The sequence below is a fragment of the Oryctolagus cuniculus genome, chromosome 16, assembly GCF_051225735.1.
Source record: "Oryctolagus cuniculus isolate XC-2025 breed Fujian yellow rabbit chromosome 16, ASM5122573v1, whole genome shotgun sequence".
Lineage (NCBI taxonomy): Eukaryota > Metazoa > Chordata > Mammalia > Lagomorpha > Leporidae > Oryctolagus > Oryctolagus cuniculus.
In genome coordinates, this window is record NC_142882.1 from 61331473 (window position 1) to 61355922 (window position 24450).

The 24450-nt window shown below is 43.8% G+C and overlaps 1 protein-coding gene across 5 annotated transcripts in view; it reads left to right on the forward strand.

The window, feature by feature from the left end:
* BMPER (BMP binding endothelial regulator) overlaps positions 1-24450 on the forward strand; it is a 279909-nt gene that overhangs the window by 143331 nt on the left and 112128 nt on the right. For 3 of the 5 annotated variants that reach the window (XR_016222615.1, XM_002713750.6, XM_051853278.3), the window contains exons 7-11: positions 7374-7473; positions 13126-13235; positions 16705-16845; positions 18881-18985; positions 23762-23807. Coding sequence is in view for 4 of the 5 variants with exons in the window: in XM_002713750.6 (XP_002713796.2) it covers positions 7374-7473; positions 13126-13235; positions 16705-16845; positions 18881-18985; positions 23762-23807 (502 nt within the window). In the remaining variant the exon portion in view is untranslated. The remainder of the gene's footprint in view (positions 1-7373; positions 7474-13125; positions 13236-16704; positions 16846-18880; positions 18986-23761; positions 23808-24450) is intronic. The other 2 variants (XM_089315505.1, XM_089315504.1) reach the window with 2 other exon arrangements.

The following is a 24450-nucleotide window of genomic DNA, read 5'->3' on the forward strand; positions in this document are numbered from 1 at the left end:
AACTGTACACAAATTATTACACCACAATGGTGTGTAGCCTACCGTAGAATGTGAGGTCCTATGAAGGGTCTTTAAAAGTTCATGGAAAATGGAGTTAAAAATAAGTTTATGCTGGTGCAAAGTCATTTTTTTACATCCATGCATACGTTTTCATAGCATGCATTTTCCATGAACTTTGTGCAGGCCTCGGTCTATGTAGTCTCATGAGCTCTGGGAGCAGTGAGCCTGCAGGGCCGCTGGCTTTGCTGGAGGAATCCAGGGCAGGATGGAAGCTGGACTGCCACACCTGGCAGCTCATCAGGGCCCCAGGTTGTCCCAGGCAAAGCCTCGTCAGGAGCACTATAAGGTAGCAATAGAGTTGTTAACTAGATGACTAAGCAACCAAATGAGTTCTGAGAGGTGCTGGAGGTGGCATAGCTCAAGACAAGAGTACCACCTCCTGGGTGGGGAAGCAGGGAGAAGAGAGTGGAATTAGCAAAACTGAGGAACTTAGGGGCTGTGCTGTGGGGCAGGGACTGGAGTGGTGGGGATATTGCAAGCCAGGCAAGCTGCTGCCGCTGGGAGGATCAGAAGGCTGCCGTATAGAACTGTGCGGCTGGGGTGAAGCCACAGCAAACCAACAGAAGGAAGCATCCCTTCCTCCACCGGCCCCTGTGGGCTGAGCCTCACCTGGCAAAGTGGGAGGAGGCATGGTTTGCAGAGTCCTGGCCTCAGAAATGGGCTTGAGAGAGATAAGAGCTCAATCACAGCTTGAATAAAAAATACAGATGCCTGGGTTCTGAGTGAGAATCTTCACAGTGAAGCCCCCACTACCTTTTTTGAAGAATTCCATGAATGAGTCTCACCCACAGCCTACATGAGAATGCTAAGTAGCAATGAAGCCTTTTTTCTGAAATATTTATTTATTTGAAAGGTACAGTGAGCACTCCATTAGGTGGTTCACTTCCCAAATGGGTGCAACAGCCTTAGGCTGAGCCAAGCTAAAGCCAGGATCTCCATCCAGTCTCCTGCTTGGGTGTCAGGTGCTCAAGTATTTGAGGCATCATTCCCTGCTTTCCAAGTGGTGGATGGGAAGTGGAGAAGCCAGGAATTGAATTGACCTTCCCCTATGGGCTGCCTACGTCAGAAGTGGGCAGCTTAATCTGCTGCACAACCATGCTAGCCCCAGCAATGAGGTTTTTAAGTATGAAATTGTGGATTTGAGAGTGAATAGATGAGGCAGTCTGTGGCATGTGTTGGTGGGTTATAAATTAGGCCAGGAGTTGGTGAACTCTTTTCTTTTCCTGAAGGAATTGGAGGAGACGAGCCCAAGACATTCAGATTTGCATAGGAGGAGGGATATTTTGTTTAAGGTATAAAAGAGCCAGAAAAGGTTAGGAAGGGAGGGGAGAGAAGCAAAAATGACAGGAAAAACCCTCAAGGTGGTTAAGGTGGATGCCTGATTTGAATTTTGTCTCCCTAAATAACAAAAATATAGAGAACACATTTTATCTAAGCCATTTTAACCTCAGAAGCAGACATAAAGCTCAGACAAAATCTACCAGCAAGACATACGAACAACTCAAAGAGGAGCGAGCTCTGACTGTCTATTTGGTTGCACTTCACATCTCAGAAATCATACTGCAACCTTGGGAGGGCCACAGCAGATGGAAATGACTTGGCTTGGATGTTAGACCTGGTACTAGTCAAGGTGCTTTTAAGAAGCAGAACCAGGAGAATATACACATTTATGTATGGATTTATTACATTGACTCCCAGGGTTGCAGAGCCTGAAAAGTTAGTTCCGGGATGGCCGTCTGCAAGCTACAGAGCCAGGAACTTAGTCATGTGCTACAATAGAAGAATCCAGAAGCCTCAGGACCACAGAGGCAATAATGCAGCCTCCACTCCGTGGCCGAGGGCTCCAGAGTCTACAGGTTGAAGAACCTGGAGTGTGATGTCCAAGGGCAGCAGCAGAAAATGCACCTGCCCTGGAGGGCAGAGCTAGAGGGAGGGGGTTTCCCCTTCTGCTTCCTGTTCCATCCAGGCCCCCAGCTGACTGGATGGTGCCGCATACATTCCGGGTGGGTTTTCCCCACTTGGTTCCCTGAGCCACACACAGCTGTTCTCTGGAAACACCCACACAGACCCACCTGGAATAAGGGCTTACCAGTTCCCCAGGCAGCCCTCATTTCAGTCATGTTGACACCCAAAATTGAACCATCACAGAACTGAGTTCCTGGTTCAGTCCTGCCACTCACTTGGTGGGTGGCAAGTTTTCTGCACAGTTTCCTTCAGGGTCTGTGCCTTAGTCTCTATGCAGGGTGATAACAGCCACAGGTATCCTAGGAGGCTTTACTGAAATTATCAAAGGATCTAATCACAGAGCCTGGATTGCCTGTGCTCCACAGATACTACCTGTTGGGAGTGCTCTCTCTCTTTTGTCTGCTCTGTTTTCCTTTATTCTTTTTCTCTCTTCTCCCTCCCTCCTTCCTTTCCTCCCTCCCTTCCTTCCCTCTCTCATTTCTTATAATATTATTTGAGAGAGATAGAGGAAGAGATGGAAGGGGGTGAGAGAGAGACACACACACACACAGACACACAGACAGACAGGGACTTCCAGTGGCTGGCTTACTCTCCAAGAACCTGCAAGAGCTAAGGCTGGACTAAACTGAAGCCAAGCCAGGAGCTGATAACTCAATCCAGGTCTTCCACGTGGGTGTCAAGGACCCAACCACTTGAACCATCACCACCTGTCTCCCAGGATAGGTGTTGGCAGGAAGCTTGATTTGGGAGTAGAGCCAGGGTTCAAACCCAGCCCCTCTGATGTGAGATGTTGGCATCTTAACCATGATGCCAGATACACACCTACTTATGCTCCGAGTCCAGCAGCTCACCTGCTGCCCTCTTCTGCTTGTATTGGTACTTTTTTAATTTTAATTTTCCTATTCTGTGCTGGCCAAGAACAGGGAAAGCCGAGTACCATGATTTTCCCCCCTAGTACTAAGTGTCATGTTCTGAAACTTAGCAATAGAGAGTTCCAGGCCAGAAGAAAGGCATGGTTAAAGGACATCCATCTCTTTCTGTGAAGTTTTTTGACCCAATTTGTAATTCAAAGTGCTTGCTGTATTCACAAATCAGCTTTGCACTGCTGGCTGCTGTAATATAAGAATTATGGATCACACATAGACCCTTGGCGCTGAAGATGTATTTCTCCTCTAGGGTAGGTTCTCTAGTTGCTTTCTCCTTTCTTCCCACCTTCATTTCAAAATCAATAGAAAACTCTGTTTTTATCCACGAATTGGGATTAGGGGAAAAAAAAAACCATCTTCCTAGAATGCGGTAGAGTGTAGCTGAATCATTTTAACTATTTAGCAATGTGCTACTCTGTTCCCAGCCTCCTCTGTGGGAGCCAGGCTTTGCATCCTTGTCAAGGGATCAGGACTGTGTCTCATGCTCCAGGATCGTTTCCATCCCCTAATTGTCAGTGGTTCTGAAAGGGGTTAGAGACGCATCCTGCATGCACGTGGCTACGTTTTATCATCTTGAACTCATCACCATATTGAGTAAGGTAGATTTTTATTATGCAGCAAATTGCTGCTTTAGGGTAAACTTTGACGCGAAGCAATTGTGTTCTTCACTGAGCTGGCTGAAAGAAAAACAAGAGGACAGAAAATAGACCCAAGATAGGTTTCAGGTCTGTCTTTGAAAAATAGCTACTGTCAGAGGCACTTGGGTATTCAGAACACATGATCATCTCTAAAGAACAAACTTGCCCTCTTCAAGGACAGACAAATGGTGAAAATTATAATGCATAAGCAAGTATGGAAATTTCTGGCATTCCCTTGTCAACCAAATAAGAAGATAGAAAATCTGGATTCTGGGAATTATTGTGATGGTGGCTCTTCCTTTCATTCACTGATTTTTGGTTGAGATATTTTCTTTAGCTCCTCCTTTTTCTGAACAGTATTAGGCATATAGGATTGGTTCCTGCCTGTAAAACAGTCCAGTCAGGGGGGGAAACCAGTGTTACCTTGCAAGATTAAGCTTTTATATATGTACCAAACATTATGTGTATGCTCAAAATATAGGAGTAGATAAGAAAAGAGGAGATAAGTGAAGGTGGAGAGGGTCCCTGGGAGCTGAAGGGCTCAGGATGACATCACAAATAAGGATAGGCTTGAGGTTCACATGGGATGAAGCAGGATTTTGATAGGAGTCAAATCATGCATGGATAGAGGGAAAGAGGTATATATGAAGAAGATGGAAGGCAAAAGATATGTTTGGGGACAATTAAGGAATAAGGCACATTGGAGCCCTGTCTTTGTATTGGGATTGTGGGGTAAAAGATTGGAGGAGAAATTATGGGGTATCTTGAAAAGTATGCTAATAATATAATAAATAACTGGTGCCTCTAAATTATGCAACGAAGTTTGTTTCTTGCTGTTTCATAATTCATTTGCAAGCATCTGATGAGTAGGCTTCCATTTGGTGACCCAGGAAACCAGGCTCTTTCTATTTTTTGTAAAGTTCTTGAGTTCTTGATTCCTACTCCCTGCGGCTGGCCATCCACCCAGTATAGACAATAATTGAGAGCGTAGAGGATTGTGTCAGATTTTTATTTGCCAGGCTAGGAAGCATGTTATATTATTTTTCATCCACCTCCAGTGTGTCAGAGCTTAGTCATGTGGCCTCACCTGACTGCAAAGGAGTCTGGGAAATGTAGTGTAACTATGAGAGAGAAAAAGGAAGAGTTTTTTTGTGAGTGCATAGTCTCCTCTCCATTGACTTTAGCCAGAGTGAGTTGAGTTTATCTTGAATACGATGGTAAGTCATCCTCAACTTTAGCAGGGGTAGGCATCTCATTGGTAATGTAGGCTTCTTAAAGGGAATGAGTTTTGTATATGTTATTAACTGCTGTATTCTCAGCATATGATGGACCTGAAACAAAGATTTGGTAAAATAATCCTGGAGCTTATCAGACCATCTAGGATGGATTGGTGGAAGAGAGCGCCAGCAGGGGAGCCAATTAGAGCTATTGTGATAATCTGCTAGAGCCCAGGTTGGTGTGGTTTCCGTGGAAATTCATTCATTTTAGAACCAGAAATGTTTACTTCTGCTATTTTAACTCTTAGTTTACAGCATATCCACAGATTATAGTTTAACCAGAGTCCCTGCTGAGTTGAAATGGTAGAAGCAGGTTGTAAGCTGCAACCATGTTCCTAGGAGAGACCTGGACTTCCTTTGGAGGCATTAATTGCAATATGGCCTCAGGATTTGGGCTATGCCACAATACTGCAACCCAAACAAAATAAAACTCTACTAAACCAGCAAACACAGACTGGAGTTCAAGTTACTTTAACAGACTCTTGGGAAACACAAACTGTGCTTGTATTATGTATGCAAATTTGCTCTTTAACCTTATTGTAAGGAAAATTACTGGCATGCATCTAATCTTTGCCAGGTTCCCAAAGTGATGGACAAGTTAACTCTTTTACAATTATGCAATATTTCTGAAATTTTAATTTTAAATTTTGCTCAAGAAATAGATGCCAATCCAATAAGAACAGAGAATATTGATGAAAAGAATGTGTTCTCTGTACACCCAAGAGAAGCCAGCACAGAGACGTGCTTGTGTGGCCTGAGCCTTCAGGATTTTAGGAAGTTGCCTGCCGATGAATTTCTTTGAAACTGAACGCCAAGGGCAGAGTTGTCCTGTCCTCTCTCTGGATTTGGCTTCTATGTCTTATGTAAAAGCTGGGGTTGACCTCAGGGTTATGCCCTCTGCAGTCTGATGACAGACTCCCAACTTGAGGATTATGCAGGGTTGAGTGAGGAATCTCAGAACAGCCTGGGATCTTGGGGAGATTTTCAATGATTCTTGCTGATCTGGAAATAATGTAAAAACAACAGATGATCTTCTGGTATTTTTGCATGCTCTCTTTTGGTTTGGGGAAGAATCCAACATTAAAGAGGCTTAACAATAACAGATATTTAAAAAGACATATAACATGCTCTCTGCTTTCAATTCAATCCCACCGAAACATAAACTGTCATCCTGGCAAGGACAGAGAGGGAAAGCAGAAGCAATGGGCACGGCAAAGCATTACGCGAGATGAGGGTGAATGGGATCTGTGGGCTCATGCTGACGTCTGCTGTGAATGCCGACAGTGGTGGGGAAGGTGTAGAGGAAATGACTGAAGCTGAGTCTTTCCCTGTGGAGCCCAGGGTTCTTTGGGGTGTGAGTTCCTCATTTCCTAAGGCCTCCTGAGATATAAATTATCCGCAGGTATCTGAAAGTCTTTGGTTTCTAGCTCAAATCCCAGAGCAGCCAATCTACTGAAATTCCATCTGCCTAGTGATCTATTTACCAAACTACCTCATTTTCTTAAAAAAAGAAAAATAACACTTAATTACTCATAAAATTCACGGTAATCCATATTGCAAAACCTCTGCCATGCAAATTGGTTGACTGTAAATTGGCTGGAAGTACTTTCTAAAGATGCTGTACAGAGAGGAGAGCGCTACTGAAGGGCAGAGAAGAGGGGATGCTGAGGTCAAAGAGGAGGGGACTGAGTGTCAGTGGTCAGGGGTGCCCGGGGCGGTGATGAAAGGCAAGAGGAAGAACAAGAGAGCAAAGCACATATCTGATAGCTCCAAAAGTTCTCCAGTAGGCATCTGAGGCTGTGCTGGTTCTTCCAGTTCAGTCATCGTAAGCTTAGAATTAGTTAAAGGAGACAAATTTGATTAGGCTGGTGAATTTGCTCGAAAGATTCTTCTGTACGTTGGCTTTCAGAGGATGCATTGTGGCAGATTGGCCACTTCCCCCGTTTGGAACCTCCTTGAGCCTTCCCGGCAACATCGCCCAGCTAGGGTAGAGAGTGAGGCCTGCAGACCCACAGAAAGATGGGGGTCAGAAAGAGGAGGAAAATCGCTTCTCGGCCTCTCGGCTAAGATCAAGTGTAGAACGAGAAGGAAAATCTCATGAAGCACCAAAGGGCGCCTGTCCTAGCTTGGTGGAGTGGAAAGAGAGGTAGTGCCCTAATCAGGTCACCCTCTCTTCCTGGTTTGGGTGAAATGTTCCTGGTTTTAGTACTGAAAGTCGCAAATCCAAGGCAAACTGATTAAGTCAGTCACCCTGAATCTAAGAATCTAAGGAAGGTGGTGGCGGGGAAGGGAGAGTCAACACCACAATCATTCCTTTTCTTTTCTTTTTTTTTTTTTTGCCCTTGCAACTTAAATGGCCTATGGGGAAGATGATAGGGTACGTGGGAGGAAGCACAAGGATCTGAGCAGTGATCCCTTCCGTGTGTTCCAGATGTCTCGTTTGTACAATCTGTATGCACTGACTTTTCTAAATGTGCTTTTTTTTTTCTCTCTCTCTCTTTTCTTAGGGAGGCAGGACACAGTGCGTGAGAGAAGTCTGTCCCATTCTCTCCTGTCCCCAGCACCTTAGTCACACACCCCCAGGACAGTGCTGCCCTAAATGTTTGGGTGAGTGACTATTTCCAGATCAAAGAACAATATAATTTTTTCACGGAGTTTCTGCTGAGAGTCTTTATTCACGTTGTTATCTTGGATCCTCAAGTCCTATTTCATGGCTTGTTGGGGTCAACTTTCCTTGCAATTACAAGATTGGGAGGTGTGTACAGGGGTTTTATTCTTACAGGAGCCCTTGCTATAAGACTCTCTGGTCTTCCTTGTACTTTCACCAGATGACATGGGATACTGCCCCCTTGTGGTGAGAAGAGCACTTGCGAGATGTTCACTGGGTGATGACTTTAAGGAGGAACGTATTTTAGAGGCCTTGGAAGTAAACACGTGGAGAATGTAGACTAATGTTACTTTTAGAGGCAAAGTCATGCAGGAGGTTAACGTGCCAGAAAATGGGAGACTTGGGATGGAGTAATGAATAAGTCAACAGAAAGGGAGTCTGAGGTCTTTCTTACTGATATTTAATATTTGTGTGTCCTGGCCACTGTGCTGTATTCTATGCTTTTCCGCACTTTGTGCTCCTAAGAAGCTGTGAAGTGTGGATACTGATGTGTAATTCCTGGGGGAACATGGGTTCTACTGTTCCTCTTGTTGTATTGAGAAAGGAGGGTTCCTCCAGAGACTCCCCGTGGATCTGAGCAGGGCTGGGTATGGGGGCCGTGAACATTTTCCCGAGTCACTTCTGGCTTGGTGCTTCTGCTTCTCCTGTTTCTCTTGATCTCTGTTCTGTCCTCCTGGTTTTTTTTTTGTTTGTTTGTTTTTTTTGTTTTTTTTTTGTTTTTTTCTACTTTTCAACACCACTTTGTCCCTCTAGTCTTTCCACACCCGCAGGTGCCATTGAATCAAGTCTTGTGTAGCAGATTTTCCGGAAGGTTTGCAGCCAGCAAGGGTGCTTATTTTACAGAGAAACACAGTGAACACCATCAAGCAGACTATGCGGCTCCCTTGTTTCTAACAGGTCTCAGTTATTTCACCTTTGGGAGAATTTTGCTGCTGCTCTCTTCTGCTTGGTTTCCTGTCAGTCACTGCCTTGCCCTGCCCTTGAATCTTCCCTCCTTTCTTTTATGATGGATCTCTCCAAATCCTCAGAATGCTGCTGGTTTATTTTCCTCTTTGCCAGATTCCCCTAGTTGTACCCTTAAGTCTCTCTGTTTTTAAACAATCAAATTGGCAAATAGAGATATGTTGTTGAACAGTTTCCTCCTCTTTGAGTGCATATATTGCTCATGTTGACTAAAAATGGTGGCCTTCCTGGTAGTGTACACACACATGCATGCACACATACTTTTTACATACCCGTGACACAATTGGAGTGTCTACACACACCTGATGAAAGACAGTTCCACTTCTCTGTGTGCCTTTTGCGCTGTCGTTGTGTGTTTGTGCTCCTGGAGTACAGTTAGGCTTCAGCATGCCGGGCGTCAGGCTGTGGGGGACATGGGGGAAGCAGGGTTCTGTCTAAGCGGCAGAGCCACTGCAGAAGAACTGGCGTTTGGGTCTGGCCCCAGCCCTAGAGATAAGCAGGCTTGATTAATGCTTTGAAGCCACTTCTGTGGACCTGCTGAGTCAGCCCAGAAGTTTCCCACATGAGCAACTGCTGTGGCATTGGGTGCAGGTTTTCTGTTCATTTGTGGTTATAAGACACACTTCAAAAGGAACAGTGAGTTTTGGAAAACTTTAAAATCATAATTCCCTCAAATGAGACCTTCTTGGGTTAAGCTCAACCGCAGTGGAATGATGTGGAAATGGCTTGAATCAGGCTGCCCCCAGAGGTTCTGAACCACTCCCTTGAATGTTTTATCTTACATGGGACCACAGTGACTTTAGGATTAAGGTGAGATTTTCTGTCCTTTGGAAGTAAAAAGAAACATACCCACATGACAAAAGACAGGCAGAAAAAGAAACAAATACTAGGATGCTTTCTAGATGATGAAATCTTAGACTAATTAGAGTTACGGCTGATTGGGCACTGATTTAGTTCTTTTTTTTTTTTTTTTTTTTTGGACAGGCAGAGTGTACAGTGCGAGAGAGAGACAGAGAGAAAGGTCTTCCTTTGCTGTTGGTTCACCCTCCAATGGCTGCCGCGGCCAGTGCGCTGTGGTTGGCGCGCTGCGCTGATCCGAAGGCAGGAGCCAGGTGCTTTTCCTGGTCTCCCATGGGGTGCAGGGCCCAAGCACTTGGGCCATCCTCCACTGCACTCCCGGGCCACAGCAGAGAGCTGGCCTGGAAGAGGGCCAACCGGGACAGAATCCGGCGCCCCGACTGGGACTAGAACCCGGTGTGCCGGCGCCGCTAGGCGGAGGATTAGCCTAGTGAGCCGCGGCGCCGGCCCTGATTAGTTCTTAAATATTCCCCTGCCCAGGGTCTGCTCACATGTCACATCCTGGACTTTTGCATTGACATCTTCTTTTTCTCATGTTCTATTTGCTTTTTCATGTTCATTGAAGAGTCTCATCAGAGGTCAGCATGCACAGAGCAGCACCAGACACATCTCTCAGAGTGAGATAGCCAGAATCTCATTTGAATTATGTCACTACTAGCAATGATAAATCATCAGATATTTATTGGAGATGGCTAGTGAGTTCCAGGCACTATGCTATGAGCTTTTTGATTTTAAGATGTATTTTATTTATTTGAAAGGCAGAGTTACAGAGAAATGGAGACACAGATCTTCTATCCACTGGTTCACTCCCCAAATGGCTGCAATGGCCAAGGCTGTACCAGGCCAAAGCCAGGAGCTTCTTCCAGATCTCCCCAGTGGGTACAGGAGCCCATGGACTTGGGACGTCCTCCCCTGCTTTCCCAGATGTATTAGCAGAGAGCTGAATTGCAAGTGGAGCGGCTTGGACTCCCACGGAGCCCATATGGGATTCTGGCATCGTATGTAGTGTGTCTATGTGCTCCACACCAACCCCGCTTTGAGCTTTATATCCGTAATTATAGCTAATTTTTCAGTGAGAGATATAAAGCTATAAAAAAGTGAGAGATAGTAGCTATAATCCCATATGGGCTTCGTTGGAGTCCAAGCCACTGTTCACATTAGATCTAGAAGAAAAACACAATGGAGAACCTGTTCCTTCAATTAATTAGTAAACAAGTAGATGCATAGAACTGTCCATCTATATGTACAACTGTATTGAATACTATAATGGTGGTGCAAAGCAACAGGCTAGGGCAATGCAGGAGGCAACATGGACTTTAGCCATGAAGAAGATGTGTTTTGATTGGCAGAGAAGGAAGGAAACTTTGTAGAACTCTGGAACAACATGTTTACTTATATTTTGCCAAAAAGGACTCAAGGCCATTTACAAAATACGTATAGCACATATGAATAAAAGATAGGAAGAAGGCAAACCAAGATTTCACAATTAAAACACAATTACTCAACTGAAGCAGAGCTATTTTTGAATTATTAAGGAGCATAAATTAATTTCTGGTGAATTCATAAAAATAGAAGTAATGTTTAAAATATTGAAAAGTGACTTTGGGGCCAGTGCTATGGTACAGTGAGTAAAGCTGCTGCTTACAGTGCCAGCATCCCATATGGGTGCCATTTGATTCCCGACTGCTTCACTTCCCATCCAGCTCTCTGCTATGGCCTGGAAAAGCAGTAGGAGATGGCCCAAGTCCTTGGGCCCCTGCACCTATGTGAGAGACCCGGAAGAAGCTCCTGGCTCCTGGCTTCAAATTGGCACAGCTCCCACTGTTGTGGCCTTCTGGGGAGTGAACCAGCAGATGGAAGACCTTTCTCTCTCTCTTTCTCTTTCTCTCTGCTTATGCCTCTCTGTAACTCTGCCTTTCAAATAAATAAATCTTTTTTTAAAAAAGTGACTCCACCATCATTTCTATAGTAAATACAAAAACATTCCTGCTTAGTGAGTTTCTTATCCTATAATATCCTAAAACTACAGTTTTATTTGACAGAAGTGATTTTAATGGGGTAGGCTAAATCCATATGACTCAGGCTGCCCACAGCTTTCTAATGCCTCAGCATAACTTTAGAGGAATATTTAGGGAAAGGATGAATTTTGTATTTTGCACATAATCTTCTAACATAGTCTATCATTACTTAGAAAGTCCAAGAGACTCAGGATATTGGATTTCCATATAAAATACCTGTGTTTGTTGGGATATTAACAGTCATTATGCTAAATTTTGTCTAACCATGAGTTTTTGGTTGTATATTTTAGAGGTGGTGATAGGGTGCAGTGGTATTGTTGATGCTGTTTTATGAGTTAAACCAATGAGCTCTGGAGAACTCATGCTCAAGGTCATGAGGAGTCCATTGCAGGGTGCAAAGTATAGCTCACTGTCATCCTGAAGCTTTAGTTTGGGTCTATACTGTATCCTGGCCCTGGGTTGACTTTCATAGAGTAATAGCATATTTTCTTGACTCTCTGTTAATGGTTATTCCAACAATTGTAATTCTCAGACAGCATTTGATGTGTATTTATAGTTGTTTTCAGCATCTCTTTGGGCCTACTGATAAACAGAAATTGCTGTTAATCTTTTTACAATAAAGGATGTATGGATGTAAATTCGATCAATGACCTCATGGTCACTTGGCTTCTTAGTCCCTAATTAAAGTCACATTTCAGTGGTGTTTTGATGTGCCTTAGGGAGTAGAAACTCAAATACTGAAAGACAAGAGGAAAGTGGATTGTACTCCTTATTTGGGATCGCTTGCTGGGTTGTTTTGATCACTAATCCAGTGCTCATATCAGGAAAAACCAAGCTAAGTCTACAAAGATGCTGTGCTTGTGAAACATGGGACAGATGGCATGTGGAGTTCAATTCTGGCTCTGTGCACCCTTTGCTTTCGCTTCCCTCTTTATGCATTTATACAGCTTCTTAACTGAGATGTTGCCTTGGTCTGTTCAGGATGCTGTAAGACAAGAAATTTACTTCTGAGTTCTGGAAGCTGGGAAGACCAAGATCAAAATAGTAGCAGATTTGGTATCTGATGAGGGTCTGCTTACAGAAGGAGCCTTCTCTGAGACCTCTCTTAAGAAGGCACTAATCTGATGCATGAGGGCTCTGCCCTCGTGACCTAATAACCTCCCAAAGGCCCCACCTCCTAATGCAGTCACCTTGTGATCATGTTTGAACATATGAATTTTGTGGTGACCATGCAGATACTTTTTCAGTAGTACTTTGTGCTCAGTTTAGTTCTTCTTGGGGTATCTTGGCTACTCTGCTTTGTGGGATAATTTTACTTTTTCTTTGAGATGCAGCTCAGGCATCCTGTCCTCCAAGAAATCTTCAATTTCCACAATTCCTGGATTGCTTCTTTTCAGGAACTTACCATTCTGTTGTATTGGAAAGAAGTTTTGTGGGTGTCAGTAGACAGTGCACTCCACGAGGTTGGCTTATGTCTGAGTCGTCTTGCTTCACCATCGTGGACATGTAATGAAGATTTGTTGAACTTAAAAAGGCTCGTTTCCGAATCAAACTTTTTTAGCAGTGGCTCTCTAACAAAATTAATGACTCCTGGGGATCTCTGAGGCACATGTGACCCAAGATTTTATTTTTGTGCACCAGAACTACATGGTCTTGTGGGAAATATTTAGCATCTTATGACGCAACTGCTGATGATAACGTGGGAGCTCCCTGGCTTCTGTCTTGCTTACTCTGTGCTCTTGCTTCCTATAGGTCAGAGGAAAGTGTTCGACCTCCCTTCTGGGAGCTGCCTCTTTCGCAGTGACGTTTATGACAATGGCTCCTCATTTCTCTATGATAACTGCACAGCGTGCACCTGCAGGGTAAGGTGGCTCTGAGGGGCTATGGCCCAACAATGATAAGAATGTGCATTTTGGTGTTAATGGTAAAGCCACAGGCAATGGTGTGGTGCCGATGGGGAGGATGCCCCTCAGAAATTAAATCACAGTCAAGGGTACAAGGATTTATAACTCATAACTCACTGTCATCTTCGGGGGACCGACAGGTGAGCGCCCCGTGGTAAGGACCAAGCTCTGAGGGGTTGTCCTCAGGATTTCAGACAAATGCATGTGGTGGTATTCTCTGGCTCACATTATCCAAGATCAATTCTAAAATTCTAAAAATGGTGTTAATCACATTCACGAGGAAAGAAAGGCATGGATTTAGAGTTCATCATGAAGGTAAACCTGAAGGTTTTGGAAGAGCACATTTCTGTGTTGTTCCTTGCGCTTGTTCCTTGCGCCATTTCTTTCTTGAGACACTGCTCATTTCTCCCAAAAGGCAAACGGATTACTGTGTTTACTGTTAAGAGAGGGATTTCACAGCCCCAGAATTTTACAGGAATACACATCACACATTCACAGAATGTACTTACGCAGAGATTTATGTTGGAAGCCAGGAAGAAAAGCATTTATCACGGAAGACTTTGGTATCATTCATTATTGAGATAACCCAAACAGCTGTGTGACATGAGTTCAGAAAAATATGTGTTGGTGTGATGGTGGCTGTTTTATTTTTAATAGCTCAAGGGCTAGAGAGGGAAAGAGAGGGCTTTTGCTCAGTGTCAGCTGTGAGTCAGTAGCTGGGATTAGAGTCCAGAAGTTCTTGATTATTGGAGGCATGCAGCACTGCAGGGGGGTGGCTGGGCCGGGGCTCGTCGGCCTCTTCCCCAGCACTGATCACGGAATAATTCCTCACTCAGAGGATCCTTTCCGGAGGCTCCTTCCTTCTCCAGTGGTTTGCATTATCCTGTGCTGAAATACAGCAACTCCTCGTGTTTGGCTTGGCCTCCATCCGCAGGCCTTCTCCTCCCTACTAGGAATTTCACAAGTTACAGTTTCTTCCCAGGGCTTCTGAGCCTCGGATGAAACACGTTCCCAGTTCTCTTGATTGCCTGCAAGCCAGACAGCCCATGCATGGGAATTAGCTTCCCTTGTAGCACTTTGGGTCTCAAGAATTCTGGGAAAGAAGGTTAGGCCAACAAGAAGTATAATTGTACTTTTCCTCCAAGAGACTGTCTTATCAGACTATGAATACAGTCGTCTTTGTGGACTGGATCCCTGGACAATCAAGGTGCAATCATTTTGGGGGAATCAGTATTATTTTCTGTCTGCTTAGAGCGTCCCTCACCAGTGTCCCCATCCAGTGTTCCTCGTGATTCCCGTAGTTCTCTGGACATCGCGTGGTTTCAGATCTCTGTGCCTTCAGCCCTGATGATTCTTCTACTTGCAGTTTCCTCACCCTCTTTCAATTTCAGTACAAAACTCCTTTTCACCCACAGCAGCCTTTATTAAATGTCACCTCTGCCACAGAGACTTTCCCCACCTACCAAGACAGCTAATTATTCTTCCTCTCTGCTACTTCTGTACCTGTTCTAGTTCTATTTACCATATTTTATTGCAATTTTTTTATGGAGTTATCTCCTCTTATACTGTGAGAACCTGGGGGACAGAAGTATCTATTTATTTGCCTCTGTATTCCCATGACTTTAGCCACTGCTAGGGATATGGACTAATGGGTGTGACTGGGACACCAGTCTAACACAGACACTCACATGCACCTGTGTTTTGTGGAAAAACAGAATTAAATGGTAAGTTTGTTTTGGTGCAAAAACATTTGAAATCATATATACAAGGAGTTTTCAAAAAAGTTCATGGAGAATGTGCATTATGAGATAAAAAACTATGCATGGATTCTGAATGCTTTCACACTAAAATAAATGTATCTTTTAATTTGATGTTACATGAATATTTTAAAAATATTTATTGGAAAGTCAGAGTTACTGAGAGAGAAGGAGCGACAGAGACAGGGAGAGATAAAGGCCTTTCATCTGCTGGTTCACTTCCCAGATGGCTACAGAGGCCAGGGCTGAGTCAGGCTGAAGCCAGGAGCTTCATCCAGATCTCCCACATTGATGGCAGGGGCCCAAACACTTGGGCCATCCTCTGCTACTTTTTTTTTCATTTGAGAGGTATAGTTATAGACAGTGAGAAAGAGAGAGAAAGGTCTTCCTTCCGTTGGTTCACTACCCAAATGGCCACTATGGCCAGCACACCGCGCTGATCCAAAGCCAGGAGCCAGGTGCTTCCTCCTGGTCTCCCATGCAGGTGCAGGGCCCAAGCACTTGGGGCATTCCCCACTGTCCTCCCAGGCCGCAACAGAGAGCTGGACTGGAAGAGGAGCAACCAGGACTGGAACCCGGCTCCCATATGGAATGCTGGCGCCGCAAGGCAGAGGGTTAACCAAGTGAGCCATGGTGCCGGCCCCCATCCTCTGCTACTTTTCCCAGGCCATAAGCAGCAGACTGGTTGGAGGTGGGGCTGCTGGGACTCGAAGTGGTGCCCATATGGGATGCCAGGTTTGTAGGTGTGACTTTACTCACTACACCACAATGCTGGCCCCTTTACATGATCATTTTGAGGTAGCCTCATATATACATATGTAACTAGAGAGAACTACAGTGAGCTATCCATTATTTGAGAGCCAACGAGTTTAGTGAATGCCCTTGTTTTTCAAACTAGGAATGTCATATAGTTTGATGAATTTTTTCCAATATGTGAATTGATTTACAGTAATTCCTATGCACCAGATGCTATATGTTTAAAGTGCACAGTAGCCCTGAGAAGTAATAGGTGGGACACTGCTTCTTTAGAAATCATGCCATACTCCTAAGTCACAGCAATAGGCTTGGCAACCTTGGAGGTTAAATGGCCTGATCAAGGTCACACTGTGTACAGTAGAGCTCTGGAACCCTAGTCCCGTTTTGGAATTGTTCAGTCAGCTCTTCATGAACACAGAACAGGCTTGGGCAATTACATCTGGAGTTGTTACACTAGCTCTCAGTTGCACTTTTTGATCAAAGATACTTGCTTTTATATTAAACTCCAAAAGTGGCATAAAACTATGGAGGAGACCCAGGAAAACACAGTAAAGCAGTGCATGAATGAGTCAAAGGTCAGGAAGAAGGAAACAGATTGTCCAATAGTGAGCTGGGCCTGTTTGCATCATGCTGGCTGGAGCTGGCACATCAAAGTCTTGAACGTGAAGTTGTACACCCTTGGAAGGTAGGAAGCACATTCAATGTTCTCCAGAGATTCCCCCTTCTTCTAGTCCAGATACTTAATCAGCAAATCACATTTTGAAGTGAATGAATGATTAACTGCACCAGATTAAAATATGGTATCTATACCACAGGTTTAAAGTGGGTAGGTACGTGTTGTAAAAGGAAGGCGAGGTATGATGTTTGGTAGCGGGGAAGTCATTTTTAATTTCTACCTTGTCTTTGGCCCCCAGGACTCCACTGTGGTATGTAAAAAAAAGTGCTCCCACCCCGGCAGCTGTGACAGAGGCCAGGAACCCTGTTGTGAAGAGTGCCTGCTTCGAGTGCCACCAGAAGACATCAAAGTGTGCAAGTTTGGCAACAAAATTTTCCGGGTATGTCATGAACCCGTTCATGGGAACTACTGCACTATACTCCATTCTGACACAGTGAAGATTGGACCATTCCATAATTTATGTATGTATAATTATCTGTTGTAGTGTTATATATAACATGTATAATTATGTATATATAATATATATATTTAGATTCAAGTGCAAATGGGGCAGAGAAGCAACTGTTTGGCTTTATTTTTTGCTGAGATATTTCAAACCTGTAAATCATGACTTCCTTTTCCAAACATGGCCAGCCAGGGATTGGGGTTCAGCTGAAGGGGCCCCAGGGATGGCATGGTGTGGGCACCTGAATTTCAGGAGCGTCTCATTCAGCAGTTTATGCTCAGTGTTCTGACTCTTGTCAAGATCATGAAGGATATACAGTTTGGTAATTTAGAAGCTTTTCACAAAGGCACCACTTCAAAGAGAAATCATCTTAGTTGGAAGATGGTCTGATGAGATAGATGTTCATGGTGTCCGTGACTAGCACAGCAGTAGAATAAAGGTGAGAGAGCCTGGCCCTGGCTGGACTCGGAGGGCATTCTATTGCCCATCTGATACCACCTCAGTTGTGCCTTTCATGATTTTCTGTTGACTCCAAGTGAGAAGCTGTGCAGTGACCACTTAAGCTTTAGGATGCAAGCATTGGTTTTGTCTACAGTGCCCCCCATCAAGTCTGTTTCCTCAAGGGTGAAGGACTTACTTGCTACTGCAAGATGGCACCTCACGATGCCCATGAGAATTGGGATCCTCAGATCCCAGGATGTGCTGCTGTAAGCCAGAGACTTAGTTGGTGGGAAAGGTCCCAGTTGCTATGGAACTTGTAGAAAGACACGATGTGTCCTGCCCACTGATGGGGGCACTGTATGTTGCATTGATTCCAGGCTTCCAGAAGCACTCATTCACTGTCTTTATAGAAAGTCAGCTTCTGTCTCATGATGGTGGTGTATGCACAGCCCTTTTGAATCATCTTGTAAAATGTTCCTATAAGGGACAGAGGCCTGCAATGATTTACAGGGAAATTGTGTTCTACAAATGTGTACTTAAGAGAACTTGGAACACTCGGGTACCCTTTAAGGCAGATTCAAGTCAGGTTTTCTCACCCAAGAGGACCTAGAAGCCCAGTCATCCTCAAAATAGCTTCAGAAAGCGAGGAAGAAGAATCACCATCACCATCAAAGATCCGGACTTCTTCTTCTTTTTTTTTTTAACAAGCTCCACTGCTTGAGTCAGAAGCCCAGGAAAGAGTTATTGTTTCTTTATCAGAACCCATTCTGTGATCTTTTCCCCATCAATGGGGATGAGTATTTCTGCTTGTTCTCTTGAGGTATAGGGCTTCCTGTGGCTGGGCATTTCGTAATGGCAGATGGTAAACTCAATAAGCCAAAGAAATTCCTTAAAAAACTCTTTCTGTCTGAGCCAGCGTCTAGGATAGGAAATGTGTCCCAAAGTGCTATCTTGCTTTCTGGGAGGAGAGTACCAGGCATGGCTCTTGGAGTCTTCGGCATGGGCTCTGCATTTGCAGATGCTTTGCTGATGAGGTGTCTGCCAGCACGGGAAGTCATTTGGGTTAGCCACTGTTCTTTGCATGTCCTCGGTGTGTCTGGGAAATGGACAGAGCCTCTCTGGACATCTCAGTTAATTGCTGGTGCCTGAGATAGCTTAAACATTTTAGTCCTATAAAACAGGAAAATTTGCTTTTTGTTACTGTATCATGTATGAAAATTCATGCTTTGTTTTTCCCAGGGAAAAACTAAGTAAACAATGCATTAGGAGCAGGATGCAAATATGACTTGGTTAGACACACACAAATTCTCTTTATATCCTAGAGAGAAAACACACAGATGCTGGTGCATACACACACACCCACACACAGAAATCCTCCCTAATCTTAAATTGGTGATATGTAGATAGACTCCACAGAGCCACTTACTCCAAGGATGGCACCCCTCACTTAGGGTGAGGAATCTCAGCCTGTTGGCCTAGTCACCGTTAGCTTCCAGCTGATTGCAGGGTTCTGTGCTCTCTCCTGCAGGATGGAGAGATGTGGTCCTCTGTCAACTGCACTATCTGTGCTTGCGTGAAAGGCAAGACGGAATGTCGCCGGAAGCAGTGTGTTCCCATCAGCAGCTGTCCCCAGGTACGTGTTCAGTACAGGTGCACTTGCTGTTTACCTGAGCCTCTTGGGGACCATCTGTGTGCGGCATCATCAAACACCTGAGTACAGAATCCTCCTCCCCGCAGTAGCCAGATGTCCCTTGCAAAGCTTGCACCTTCATTTTTGCACCTCCCGCCCAGGGTGTGTAGCCTTGCATGAAAGCACCTCTCACCTTGCTTTTGTGCCGACTCTCCTAGTTCTTTTTTTTTTTTTAAATGCCAACGTCTGTTAGGTTTGCTCTGTTTTCTTGTCTTGGGTTTCCTGCTTAACATCCTTCGCATCTTTAGCCTTCAACCTTCTTTCTTCTTCCATCTCAAACCAGACCTTTTTTTTTCTAATAGCTAAAGTAAAATGTGATTGCTTATTAATAAATTCCCCAGGGGCTTTCTCCTGCCTGACAGCAACCCTGACCCCTCTGCTGAAGTTTCTGTCTCTCTAACCCTGGCCTCCATTGTAGCCTCACGTGGAAATAGCATCTGACAGAAAGATCTCTCTTTTTCAAAAACCCATCGTTCCAGCGTGGTGCATAAAGCAGCCATTATCTTCTAAAGCACAAGCCCCACTGCATTCACCGAAGCAACTCAAAACCTTTCAGGGCTTTATGCGTTTTGGGAAAATGTCAAACCTATTCAATACCTTCCAGGGAACGAAAAAATAGATCCATAGATTCAGAATGTGTTCTGCCTTCTCTGTTATAGACAGCTTTTAATTTTATTCACATCTGTTACGATTATAAACAAAAAAGTTGCTGTTTTTTCTTGAGTGCCAAATGAGGCTCAAAAAAACAACAGCTGTTGCTATTGCACAACCGAATGAAGGTGGGGGAAGAAAAACGGGGGAAAATCCCTAATTAGTCTTGCTTTAAAAAGCCTCAGACATAAAACTGAAAACCTCCCATAAAAGAAAAAAAAATAAAAAAGGAGATACAATAATACAATAAGTAGAGTTGAACATGGTCTGCTTATAAATATTCATTGGGAAAAATAGGATCACATCATTTATGCCAGTCCTCGGGGAACCCTCACTGCTAATGAACTCTTGCCACACATGTTAGTAATAATGGGCTTCCTTATTCTACAAGACAAAAACAGGAGGCTGTGCCAGCCTGGTGGCTCACGTAACTAGCCTGGGCAGGCCATCGTGGGGTTGTCAGCTTCTCTTGAGTTCTGCCACTTGTCGCGGGGTTGATGGTTTTCATTGTCCTCTTGCCGCAGGAGGTCAGCGCTGTTGGTGTCACCAGCAGTCTCGTTAGCGTGCCTTCCTTGTGGACCGTATTGGGGCCAGGAGCACCCCAGCCCCTGTGCATCTTGTCAGGGCTTGTCAGCTCCTGCCTCAGGGGATACCTTTCTGTTTCTAAGCATCTTTCCTCTGGTTCACACTTTCCCTTCGCAGGGGCCAGCTCGAGGTCTTTGGAAGGTAACTTAGCTGTACTGTGGAAATCTTATTTAAAAATCTACTTCCCCTCCCCTACATTGCCTGGGGAAATTAAAAGAAAAAATAGAAGCAGCCTGTATTCCCTACTCCGTTGTTGCTGGCTGCTACTAATCTCTTTTTCCAGAAGTATGTGTGTTCTGTTGAAGAAGAATTTTACGACTGAATTCTATGTCAGCCTTCCCTGGCAACTGCCCCCCAGTGTCATACGTGAGGAAGGCTATGAGCACTCCAGTGGGGACTGGGACAGGGCCTTGTGACACTGTCATCTCACCATCACTAATAGGAGGGGTCTTCAAAGGGTTCATGCAAAATGCCCATTATGAAAATAAAACTATGCCTGGATTTCAAAATTTTTGCACTCAAATCAATTTATCATTTAATTCCATTTCCACCAACTTGTTCCCTTGTATGTACTGAGACTTTCTCTGTAGCAACAGGACTAATCTAATTTAACGCTGAAACCACCTCCTTTGAGGTGGGTGCTGTTATTAGATTCCTTTTTTTTTTTTTTATTAAAGTAGAAGAAGTGAAGTTTTAGGTAAGTAAGAGAGACTCCAAACAAATGGAGGGACTGATGAAAAAAAAGAGACCAACCCACAGGGGCTCACTATCAGTGGGTATTTCTGTGTCTTTACCACGTTATCTCCAAGGAGCCAAGGTAGTGGTTATACATTAGTTACTGTGAAGGCCAGAGGTAGTTGTAATGGGGCCCTTTCTAGCTTGTTTTTATTGAAAGCTAGATCTTGTCATTGTTGCTAAGTATTTTTTACTAGTGGCTTCCATCCTGTTGAGTTTAGTGTAGGCCCTTCCTTTAAAAAAAAAAAAAACAATTTATTTTCATCTTATTTGAGAGAGAGCGAGAGCGAGAGAGAGAGAGAGAATATGAACTTTTCCATAGGCTGGTTCACTTCCCAAATGCCTGTTAAAGCTGGAAGTTCCAGGAGCCTGGAACTCAATCCAGGTCTCTTATTGTGGGTGGCAAAGACAAAATTACTTGAGCCATCACCTGCTGCCTCTAGGGTACAGATTGGTAGGAAGCTAGAATTGGAAGCAGAGCTGGGACTCGAACACAGGCACTTTAGTAAGTGGTGCAGACGTCCCAAGCTATGTCTTAAACCCTGTGCCAAACACCCACCCCAATAGATCTCTTGCAGATAAGACTCTAACATGTCCCGAGTTCCATAGCTAATCACCCATAACCCAGGTGCTCTGTCTCCAGACTTGATTTCTTCTCTGTCTAATTTAGAGATCCTACCAGTACCATTTTCATTTTCTGGGGAATAAAGTTTCTACTGAGATGCAGGGATCTGCTGTCAGAAATCATAGCCACATTTGCTTAGGGTCTTGGTTTAATAGCTCTGCTACACTGGAATAGAGCATCTTGCCCCATATGCCTGGGGCTTTCATTCTCTGGGTCTGAGCTGACCTCATTTGGATTTGTCCTCAACTGTGTTCATTTGTGAGAAGTGAAAGGAGATCTCTGGGCCAATAGAAATAAATAACTTAGCTCTAGACAATGAAAACAGCTCATGATGCCCCCAAACCATAGAATGACTGAATCGGGCTGGGTTTTAAATCTCATTCAAAGCCATCACAGCCTTTAATGCACCATTTTAGACCTAGCTAATGTGAAAATGAATCAGTGCTTTTTCTAGTTCTTCCATAATTAACCAATGTTTTTCACTTTTTAAAAATGTTATTTATTTTCATTTTATTTGAAAGTTAGGCAGAGGGTGGGAGAGAGAGACAGATGAAAGAGAATGTTCATAGGCTACTTGCTTCCCGGATGCCTTCCCAGCTGGACTGGGTTAGGCCAAAGCCAGGAGCCCAGAACTCAGTCTGGGTCTCCCCATCGGTGTCAGGGACTCAGCTACTTCAGCCGTCACCTGCGTTAGCAAGAAGCTGGATTGGAAGCAGAGGAGCGAAGATTCAAACCAGGCACTTGAATATGGAATGCGGGCATCCCGAGTGATGACTTAACTGCTATGCCACCTTCCTGCCCCTAACCAGTGTTCTAAAGTCAGTATCATTTTGTTGAGTACCTAACCCTGCACTTGACACAGCTAAGCAGTAGTAAACGAGTGAATGGCCGGTGTGTGAGCTTTGGGCAGCCTCTTTGGGGCTTCTGTTTCCTTCGTCCCCTGTAAACAGGGAACAAGGACACCTGCACTTGGAGAATTGTTGTGCAGTTTAAAGAGATAAAGTCTGTACAGCAGACATTCAGTAATGTGAGTAAGGGAGGATAAAAATCAGCAATGAGAAAGACATGGCTCTTGGGGTCACACAAAATTGAGTCTGATTTCTCACTCTACCACCCAGTGTTGCATGACATCACTTTTGTTATCTATAGCAAGGGAAATACTCAGCTCATAAAGTTCTTATGCATCATAATGGCAACGATTATAATAATCTCTGATATTCATTAAGCCATAGTTTTTTGTAATCAAATCTTTATAACTAATCTGATGTCTGGCACCATACGTAAATTATCTAGTAGGATGTGTACCATGTAGCTAGCATTCTCTAAGTGTGAATCTTCTTACATATACTTCCCTGTGATTAACCACTGACTCAGAGATAAGACAATTCCATTGTTTGAAAAAGTTTCTGAGAACATACTTCCTCCTTTAAATGTCATGCATTAAAAAAAATTGAAAACCCATGAAATGTGGGAAATTGCAGAAAGAAATAAGAAATTATTTCCAGAAAGGTAATGGAAAATTACTCAGCATTTCAGAAGTCTCAGCTTCATTGGCTTTGCCTGTGTAACAGTGACTTCCCATGGATAGCATGCCACTTTCCAAGAGAAGAAATCTAACCGAATTTGACCTGTAGCACAGATATTGTCCTTATCCATAGGAGCAGATGACTCCTGAGCTTGGATTTCAGTTTATTGTTTCAGCACCTCTGACATGCAAAGACAGAAAGAAGACCTTGTCTGGATCAATAGGTTGACAGACAATTCCCATTTTTATGTGTGTGCACTTGGTCTCTGGAGGGCTCAATTTGGATATCAGTGACAAGGTTGAGTCCAGATTGTCTTCATCTTCCCTCCATGTGAGAAAAATCACACCAATGAATCCTTTAGGTATTATATTTCTTGGAGGATAAAAACAGGAAAGCCTCCTGAGCGACTTTGCCTGGCCTTAGAACCTGATACTTGAAACTTCATTTTCACCATCTTCATTGCCATCTGGTCATTGAGTTCAAATACAGCTTGGACTAACTTCATTGGTTTATCTGGTATTAGATTTAAAAGAGAATTGTCCTCAGCAGACCCTGTTTCTTAACACTTCCTTTTTATTTATTTTTTTTCCCGATTAGGGTAAAATTCTCAACAGAAAAGGATGCTGTCCTATTTGCACTGAAAGTAAGTTTATTTCTTTGAAAGTGTGTTATTAATATTTGTTGTGCATTTTATGGTAAAGTAAGTTAAATAGTGGTGTAAATTTTTAGCATGTGTTAATTCTGTAGGCAAAGGTTAGGGCTATCTCAACACTATTGAGACAAATGCAGGCATCTCTACCAGAATTTGTCCCTATGAGGAATTAAGAAGTAAATGATCTGATTAGGCTTTGAAAAGGGCCGGATAACTTCATGGGCATTTTAGACTAATAGCTTTGCAGTCATAGCTGCTGAGTTAATGATATCGAGTAAAACCAAACATTATACGTGATCTAGAGGGGAGTTCCCTTACTCTTATCACAAAATCAAATAGCTGCACTTCTTCCTCACTCCTACCCCACCTTCTGCAATGGTTCACCTAACATGGCACATACAGCATTGCTGTTGGCAGAGAGAGAACAAGGGGTCATTTGACTGACAATGGCTTTGCTGTATTGTTATTTTTCACTAAGTTCTTGAAGGTTCTTTCTGAACATGGACAATTATTCTGAAAGCCATCTGGGCCCATGATGGAAATCACACTGACATAACATAGAACCGGGTTTGGGTTTCATATCGACCCCACGTGTAGACATAGGCCTGAATCTATTTGCAAACTGCCGTGTCAG